Source organism: Passer domesticus, chromosome 1, assembly GCF_036417665.1.
Source record: "Passer domesticus isolate bPasDom1 chromosome 1, bPasDom1.hap1, whole genome shotgun sequence".
Lineage (NCBI taxonomy): Eukaryota > Metazoa > Chordata > Aves > Passeriformes > Passeridae > Passer > Passer domesticus.
In genome coordinates, this window is record NC_087474.1 from 86,801,200 (window position 1) to 86,810,290 (window position 9,091).

General features: G+C 44.6%; 1 protein-coding gene across 4 annotated transcripts; it reads left to right on the top strand.

The window, feature by feature from the left end:
- The first annotated feature begins 19 nt into the window (after positions 1 to 19).
- ZNF622 (zinc finger protein 622) lies at positions 20 to 8,146 on the top strand. Of its 4 annotated transcripts, none has more exons than XM_064428023.1 (8): positions 20 to 85; positions 351 to 546; positions 2,211 to 2,819; positions 4,261 to 4,518; positions 5,264 to 5,426; positions 6,217 to 6,329; positions 7,192 to 7,335; positions 7,914 to 8,146. In XM_064428023.1, the coding sequence occupies exons 3-8, from the start codon at positions 2,213 to 2,215 to the stop codon at positions 8,039 to 8,041; spliced, it is 1,413 nt and encodes a 470-aa protein (XP_064284093.1). In that variant the 5' UTR covers positions 20 to 85; positions 351 to 546; positions 2,211 to 2,212; the 3' UTR covers positions 8,042 to 8,146. The 4 variants fall into 4 exon arrangements, with proteins under 4 accessions (XP_064284093.1, XP_064284114.1, XP_064284104.1 ...); XM_064428044.1 differs by lacking the exon at positions 20 to 85 and adding an exon at positions 163 to 181; XM_064428034.1 differs by lacking the exon at positions 20 to 85 and having other exon boundaries at positions 193 to 546.
- The last annotated feature ends 945 nt before the right edge of the window (positions 8,147 to 9,091 follow it).

Sequence of the window (9,091 nt, forward strand, 5' to 3'; positions counted from 1 at the left end):
GGCCGCTCCCGCCGGACGCCGCGCGGCCGCTTCCTGCCCGCGCGCCCCGCCCCGCGCGCGGCACCGCCCGCTCCGCCGGCCGCCGGTGCGTGTCCCGGGAATCGGGGGCGGGATGGGACGGGATGGGATGGAATGGGTTGGAATGGGATGGAATGGACCGGACCGGCCCGAGCCAGTGAGGGTAGCGGGGGCGGGGGGCAGGCGGCGTGGCCCGGCCGAGCCGGCTTTGCTCCCTTGGGATGCAGGCTCCCTGTGAGCCCGGCCTGCTCCACGCCTGGCCTGCTGGCTTCCGGCTGCTGCCTGCGCCCTGTCTTGTCTCATGGTTTTGTTTTTCATTTTTTTATCTGTAGGTTTTGCCCGAATTTTGTTGTCCGTGTAGTAACGCCGGCCTTGTGCCAGGATCAGGGACACGGGCTCAGCTCAATCCACCCGAAGGCAGCTAAAAATCATCCGTAATAAAGAGCTCAGGAGAGACCGCGATTTGGCCGGAAGGGCTTGGCTGGGCTTGCGAGTGCCTGGGGTTTGGTTTGCTGAGCCCCACAGCAGGTAGGGCCCGGGGCCCCGGTGCTGGGGCTGGAGGCGGGATGGGAAATGCAGGCGGACGTGGGAAGGTGGTGTGCCACTGCCCGGGATTTCTCTGTTGTGCGCAGTTCGTGGTGTAAACGCGTCTCACGTAACAGAGGTGAAGGTTTATGGCTTTAGCTTCTCTTGGAGTACGAATCTCTTCTCCTGAGCTGCTTTCCTTCGGGTGGGGGGAACGGAGCGGGAGGAGGCTGGGTGGGTTTAAATGCCCCGTGGTAAGGCAGCGTGCGGCTTCTGTCTGTCCCTCAGGGACCAGAACGGCGTCCTGCAAGGGGCTTGTCACCAGCAGCCAGCGTGGCTCTGAGTCACTGGTTTGTGGCAAAGGTTGGTGCTCGGGTGGGGAGAAGGGCCGGGAGCGCTGCGGGTGGCAGGGAAACGCCTCAGGGAATACTCGGGATCTCTCCGTGGGCGGAGAACACGTTTTTCTCTGAAACACAAAAAGCGTCTGTCATGCTGGGCAGATGCTTATAGTACTCCAGATTATATGGCCTTCGTTTGCTGCATCCCCCCTGTCACTATCACACTGTAGATAGCACAAGCAGTAATAAGTAAGGATCCCAGTGGTTCCAGGGAATGAGCATTTCATGGCATGTGTTTTGACTCTACATGTTTATGACTTCTATCACTGCTTCTCCTTGTTAGTAGCTTCAGGGAAGGGCTGCTCTTCCTCTCCGTGCTTTCAGACCCCCTCATCCTGATGTATTATTTATTTTTTCTCCAGATTAAGGCATAGTTTTTCTAAATCAGTTAAGCAATGAGGGTGCTTTCTGTGATCTCCAGATTAAACTCTTTTTGCTCTTTGATTTTGCAGCATTCAAGAAATTCCATCAACTTTGTTAAAAAAAGAAAAAAAAAGGAAAATTTCATTAAGCACTGAGAAGGAAGGAAATGTATGGGTTTGGAAAGGACAGCATGAGTGGGAGGTCACTGCTCTGCAGTTGTCCTGTCCCAGCCCCAGTAACATGGGTTGGCTGGATGGTGGGAAGCGAAGGGAGACCAGGTTTTCAAGGGCTAGGCATGACTGACTGCATCTCCAGATGAACAGCTCTGCAGGGTAAAGTGTTGTCAACACTACACGCGCTGCTCCAAAGTAGCTAAGAAGGCTTTATTTTTAAATGCAGTAACTTTTTTTTTTTTTGCCATTTAATAAGGATGTGGAAGATACAAAATAAGCCTGTAAGCAGGTTTTCCCTTTTTACCCTTGTTTCTGTGGAATCACTGGTCTCCCCAAAGTCTTACAGTTGGCAGAAGATGAGCTTGTTAAGAACCTCTAGTCACTGATCTTCAGTGAAAAGTGCAGAGCTTTTGAAATACTGGTGCTGGGACTGGGGGCCCTCTCATGAACCCAATCCCAGCAGGCACAGCAAGTTCTGCATCCAGAGCTGGGATGCTCAGCTGCTGTTGTGGTACAAGTGAACTCAAAGTCTTTTATTTATAAGTTTCCTCTCTTGCTGCTGCCCTGAATACCACACTCATTGCTGATGGTGTTTAATAAATGTAATTCTGTGCAAGAACTGTGTGTCTAGCACTGTCTTAAAATAAGGTTGTCAGGATGAAGGTGTTGGGGCTTTTTTGTGTCTGTTACTTAATTTTTTTTAACATGATTTTATTTTTTTGCCATTTTTTAGTAATGGCCACCTACACTTGCATCACTTGCCGTGTGGCTTTCAAGGATGGTGACATTCAGCGTGCCCATTACAAAACCGACTGGCACAGGTACAACCTGAAGCGTAAAGTGGCTGACATGCCTCCTGTTACTGCTGAGAATTTCCAAGAGAGAGTCCTGGCACAGAGAGCAGTAGCAGAGGAGCAGAACAAAATCACTGCCACTTACTGCACAGTGTGCAGCAAGAGGTTCTCCACCTTCAATGCCTATGAGAATCACCTGAAGTCCAAGAAGCACCTGGAGCTGGAGAAGAAAGCTGTCCAAGCTGTCAGCAAGAAGGTGAAAATATTAAATGAGAAGAATCTGGAAAAGGGGCTGGCCCCAGAGAGCGTAAATAAAGATGAAATGAACACAGCTATTCAGCAAGCCATCAGAGCCCAGCCATCTTCATCTCCAAAGAAGACACCTCTACCTCCTAGTCATGCGAGTAGCTCTCCAGTTTCCAGGGAAAGCACCAGCTTGTCCCAGAGCAAAGAACGACCAGAAATACCTCCACGGCTGCAGTGGTTTGAACAGCAAGCAAGGAAGCTGGCCAAGCAACAGGCAGAGGAAGAAGAGGATAATGAGGAAGGTAAGGCAGTAAATACACTGACAGAAGATAGCTTGGGGTAAGCTATGATTTGAGCAAAAGCTTCCTCCTACTTCTGTAGCAGTGCAGGATTTTCCATCACAAAAGGTCTTGCTGTTGATTAAATTTTCAGTTTAACAAAGGAGTTCAGGTTGGCCCATGTTTGCAGTCGAGGACTCTGTATTAGTATCAGGACTGCCAGCTGTTCAGCTTACAGACAGACACTAATGCATGTAGAGATTGAGTATAAATAGTCACTAGCATATCTATATAATAGAGCACTATTTCCCACATAAAACATCAAAGGAAGTTTCCTTTAAAGAAGGTTAATGTAACAGGTTACCCTAAAACTACTTCTGAAAAATAAGTGAACAAAAATCCAGTTATGATTATTTGCTGTTATCCTAACTCATTTCCTGATCTGTTGAAGGAAGGTGGGACTGTGGTTGGTTTTGTTTTCCTCTACCCACCAAGACCAGAGGAGAAAATTTGCTCTTTAACCTGGCTGTGTGGCGTCACCTCTCAGCATGTTGATGTCTGTGTTAAAATGGGTTTGAGAGTTGCCACCCCAGTGGCCTCTTCCTATGAATGCAGCTCTGTGTTGGAGGTCAGTCTGGAAAGCAGACAGCTGAAAAGATCCGAGCTTCAGAATTTCCAGAAAAGAGTTATTTTTAACCTGGATGCTTTCAGTGCTGCAGTTGACAGTGCAGCTCCAAACACATCTATTGGAGCAGTAGAATGGGGTGATTGAGCTGAGGCACGGGAACAGGTATGAGTGAGATGGAACTTCAATCCAGCTTCTGAAACCCCTGTGTCACGTTACTACATCTGTTACAGCAGTTTTGTGCTCTTGAAATTTCAGTTGCAGTTCAGTGAATCTGTTCTAGATGAGAAGAAACGTTTACCTCTGAGCATACATTGTAACACCTAAAGAAGAAGCCAGTTTGCACCTCTCTAGTGTTAATGTGTTAGGCGTAGATTGGATTGAGTAAATCTTTGGAGGTTTCTGAATGTTAACTGTTTTTTTAAGTGTGTGAACAGGAATGTGTTTTCCTCACTGCTGGAAATGAATGTTTTTCTGATGCCACCAGAGTTGTCTTATTTTCAATGAGCCATGCTTGTGTTTCTGCACTGTGGTGAATTAAATTTAAGGCCTAGAAGCAGCAGTAAAGTGTTAATAGTTGAGAAAGTGGAGGAGCGAAAGTATCAGATCTGCCAACAGTTTTTATGAGTGACCTTGTGCTTTGCTGTGTGTCTTGAAAAGAAATGTCTTTTACTGGCCATGGTAAATTCTTACACCTGGAAGTGACTGTGTGGCACTTAGCTGTAAGAACAAAAAATGCACTACGTTCTATGATGGCTTTTTCTAACTTATTTGGGATGTATTTTGCTTGGGAAAAGTATAAAATAAATGTTTGGGTTTTTTTTAAACTTCCTTTAAAAGATTGGGAAGATATGGATTCTGATGAAGACATTGGCTCTGATGAAGAGATGGAAAGTGTGGAAGAAGAAGAAGGGGAACAGGAGGCAGAGGCTGAAAGCATTCCTGCTGTTGGGGCCATACCAGTCACAGACTGCTTGTTCTGTTCCCATCACTCAAGATCTCTCACAAAAAATGTGGCGCATATGACAAAAATCCACAGCTTCTTCATTCCAGACATAGAGTACCTTGTGGATCTCAGAGGACTAATCAAGTATCTTGGTATGACTGGATGTTCTCTAACCTTTTTGTCAGGATAATTTTATTCTGATAGTTCTTATTTTCATTTGGATATGACACTAAATGTTTTGGTTTGGGTTGTTGTTTTTTTGGTTTTTTTTTTTTTTCCTTGGTTTTTTTTGTGGTTTTTTTTTTTGTTGGTGCTGTCACTATTTTGATCATGAGCAGGACCACAGGCTTTCCGGGAAGAATGAGAGAAAACTTAGATGAGCAAACATGGTCATGTACCCTGCAGGTCTCTCATGGATTTCTGATGTTGAGAAATTTGTTCAGACAATGTGAAATTTGGGACAGAATTCTGTTGCTAAAATAATCACATGAACTCAGTTGTTCTACCAGTGAGTCACAAGAATTCATCTCTTTGGTTTACAGTGCTTGTGAGAGTTAAAAGGAAAAAAAGTATCATCCTTCAAGTCTAAAAATAATCATGCAAATAAAATAATTTTGAAGTATTTGACAGAAAAACATGTTAGAAGTGTGAAATCTGTTATTGAGAATACTGAATGACCCATACCTTGTCACAAGAAATCTTTAAATGGCCAGACTTGTCCCTGGTGGGAACATATGGTCAAGGCATAGGAACAGCAGAGCTATCCTGGAAATTAAGGGCTCAAGGCTCCTCTTAAGTCTCTCTGCCTGCAAACTTGGAAGGCTTTGTCACAGAAATGTTAATTACTGACTGGGGAGATTTTGTTCAGACCATTAGAAGTACCAATGTTTTCTGCAGGAGAGAAAGTCGGCGTTGGGAAAATCTGCATCTGGTGCAATGAAAAGGGGAAATCCTTCTACTCTACGGAAGCGGTCCAGGCTCATATGAATGATAAAAGCCATTGCAAACTCTTCACAGATGGAGATGCTGCCCTGGAATTTGCAGATTTCTACGATTTTAGGTGAGGTCATTTCTCTTTGAGTGGTATACAGGTGGGGACAGACAAAAGAACAGTTAACTATTACATTAGAAACTATTATTCATTCTTAAAATTTAGTGGTGTTTTGGTTCCAGTACTTATTTTGCATTGCTGGTTCCCCACTCTTTTAGGTGATGGTAACAACAAGATTGGTTGTCTTCTTCTGTGACCATAATTACCAGTCCTATATCAAAGTACATTTTGAATTCTGTTTTGCATGTCTGCTGTTACTGAATTGAGCTTTCAGTGCACCAGCAAGGCCATAAAAGGTCGTAACTGTCTTTCCCACTACCTTTTAAACAGATTGTGGATTTAAGACCTACTGTAGGTTTCTTACATAAGTTTCATTGTGTAGCTGGAGTTGCTGTGATTTAGAGGCCTCTTGTTGAACTTCCTGCAACCAATGCTAAGCTGTGTTCATTTTGGTCAGAAATACCTCATATTATGGTGACAGGTGGAGCTACTGCACTTGTTCAGTAGCTGTGCAGAGCTGGTGACCTGCACTGTGGTGGCTTTTCACCATAAATCACTGTTAAGTGTGCAGCAGCAGAACTGTGCTGAGTTGCAGAACAGGGTGGAGGAAAGCAGTTCCTTGTCTCCAGGCTTTGTCCAGGGCAAAGTTCTGCCATTAGAAACTCTCAGACCAAGGCAGGTGAAACACAACAATGTTTGTGCCTTGCTGTAGCTCTGCATGATGGTTCTTTCATAGAGTGGGTCTGGATAGTTGTGGCTGCTCTCCATGTTTAATCCATGTATTGCTGCTCTTCCACAGGAGCAGTTATCCTGATCACGAGGATGGGAAAGATGTGGAGGGTCTTGGAAAGCACTCAGCAGAGAAAGAGTTGGATTATGATGATGACACCATGGAGCTGATCCTTCCATCAGGTGGGCACAGGGTTTGTGTTACAGCTTACTTTCTCTGCACTTCCCATATCTGCCTCCAGTACCTGCAGCACAGGCCATTGTTGTGTTTTTCTCTGGGAAGGGAGAAATAAGTTTAGCATTTAAGTGTCTTTGGGGTTGTGTCCTCACCTTCCATTATTTTCATTGCCGAGTAGTTCAGCTTCTTCAGCACTGATGGACATGTGGACTGGAGCAGTGGGTTGCTTTGCCCATTTTATCTCTTCATTATGTGACTCATGGTTTACTTCAACAAGAGTTTCCATATTTGTTTGAGTGCAGCTTGGAGAGGCTAGAACTTAAGTTATCTAGTATAGGAGTTTATTGTAGAGAGCCAGCTCCCAACAAATTCAGTAAACTAGTTCAGTAAATTAAATTATTAAATGGCCTTTCTCTAGTTCAGCGTTTGGCACTCTCACTTTTTTTTTTTTTTTTGGGTGGTTTTGTATGTGGGGCCCTCAGCCCTTTCATTCTGAAAATGCTGCCAACTCTCCCGTTACACAAGTTTTCCTGAATGTCAGCAAGTGGCTTCACTGTTTACTTGAAACAGTAAGTTTACTTGCCTCTCTGCTCATTCCACTAATTAAGATTTTCTTTTCTGATAACTGCTTGTTTATTATCTGAGCTAAGGGCCTCTTGAATAGCAGCACATTTTCTGTTTTTTCTTCAAGCACCTCTTACAGTGATTACACTGAGTTCCCTAACAATCCTAAAATTTTTAAGGTTCTGGACCCTTTAATAACATTTCTCAGCAGTGGGGTTTTCCATAGTTCTCACAACATGCTTGAGTGCTCCATTTCAGAAGCTGATTCATGATGGATAATAAGATGTCCCCTCCTGTGGGCAGGTGCCAGAGTGGGTCACCGTTCCTTGATGAGGTACTACAAGCAGCGTTTTGGTGTGACAAGAGACGTGGCTGTTGCAAAGAACAGGAAAGCCGTGGGTCGGGTGCTGCAGCAGTACCGGGCCTTGGGCTGGACAGGGCAGGCAGGTGAGTGACAGTGGGAGAGCTTTGCAGAGGAGGAGGCTCGGGGATGTCAGCACTGTACGGTTCCAGAGGTCAACTTTTCTTGACACGTGGGGTTTATGCAGTACTTTGTCTTCCACTCGGTTCATTTTAATTCCTGCAGACATCCACGCAGATATAGGAAGTTTATTTCTAAAATCCAGTGCAGCTTCTGTGCAAGCTTTTCCTTCCATTCTTTGTGATGCTTGGTGACTTCCTGAGATTTCTTGGTTTATACCTGACCGAGTCACTACTCTTGCTATTTAGTAATATAACATGAGTCATGCTTTTCCAGTAGGGGAACAGAGTTTTGGTCTATATCCACTTTTGAAATGCAAGAATCACACTTGGAATGCAAAACAACCTTTTGCTTTAATCACAGTCATGGATATTTGTAGAGGGAGCTGGGCTTTTCCCAGAGAAAACTGGAAAGAAGTATACCAGTATGGGAATGAAAACCGATAGGTAACTGCTGAAGTACATGGGCAGGTCAGCTGGTTTGCATACAAGTTGTAAGTAAGGTGGCAGACATTGATCCATCTCTCTTCCTTCTCTCCCTGCAGGGGCCATCTCTGCTCAGCAGCGTGACATGCAGTACCTGCAGAGGATGAAGTCAAAATGGATGCTCAAGACAGGAATGAGTAACAATGCTACAAAGCAGATGCATTTCCGGATGCAAGTCAGATTCTGAGTTCCAAAGAGAGCTGCCTACAACTGGTTATGGGAAGGGGGATTTAATGGTTTCTGGGTTGTGGATTCTCCTATTAAAATGGACTCGGTACCTATCAAATGCTGATATGTTTGCTGGTGTGTCTTCTTCTGTAAAACGAAGAACAGCAGGGAACTTGCCTTTTCTGAAATAATAGTGGGCCTAACTTAAAAATAAAATATCTTTGGTGGATCATGTGGCAGAGTAGTCATGCCTATGACTGAAAGTACATGCATAGTCTTGCTGCCCATCTTCGTGCAGCTCATTTCTGGGGGCAGTTGACGTCGTCATTTATCTGAATATCTTCAATTTCCAATTCTACTGACTGGTCGAAGCCAAGAGGAGATCCTAGATCTAAATGCTTAAGATGGAGTGTATTGAATGTTTTCAGTTCTGGTGCCAGACATATTAGCTGGGCGTTTTGGAGTTCTAGCTGGCACTATTGAGGTGAAAATTTGAGAGCAAAGTTTAATGGAAGGTTAAGTAATAATTGTTTGAAGAAATGCACTAATGGAAAACATAACTCCAGGATTAATACTGTCCTCAGAAGCTGACTGTACCTGCCTAGTGCTCCAGCTCAGGGCTGGATTAATAATCTGCAGTGTAGTTGTTTTACATTGAATGTAATGAATTTTAATTTTCTGAAAACTGCTCAAAATGAATTATTATTAAATGAATTTTCATTTCCTGAGAACTGCTCAAAATTACCCTTTGATGAATGTCAATCAAAATTTTGCATTTCCTACTTAAAACCCTGAAGATGGATGTGGATGACAGTGTTGGTTTTCCCACTCAGTACTGGTGTTTGGTTATCATCGTGCAGTGACCCAAGACATGTATTGGGTGGAACAGGCAGGCTCTCCCACTTAAGCAGGTGAGCTGTTGCAGCTGGTGCAGAGCAAACCTGCGTGTTAGAGCTGAGGCAGCAGCGCTGTGTTGGTCCTGCTGATGGAGATGTTAAATGTTTCCACGACTTTACCACTTCTGACCTTCCTTTAAGGAGGCAGGCACCTGCAGAGTCATGGGCTGGCT

Excerpts from the sequence above, each read along its gene's own strand:
- ZNF622 (XM_064428023.1), top strand. The coding sequence starts at position 2,213 with ATGGCCACCTACACTTGCATCACTTGCCGTGTGGCTTTCAAGGATGGT. Across the intron at positions 4,519-5,263 it reads AGGACTAATCAAGTATCTTG|GAGAGAAAGTCGGCGTTGGG; the intron begins GTATGACTGGAT and ends TGTTTTCTGCAG. Across the intron at positions 7,336-7,913 it reads GGGCTGGACAGGGCAGGCAG|GGGCCATCTCTGCTCAGCAG; the intron begins GTGAGTGACAGT and ends CTCTCCCTGCAG.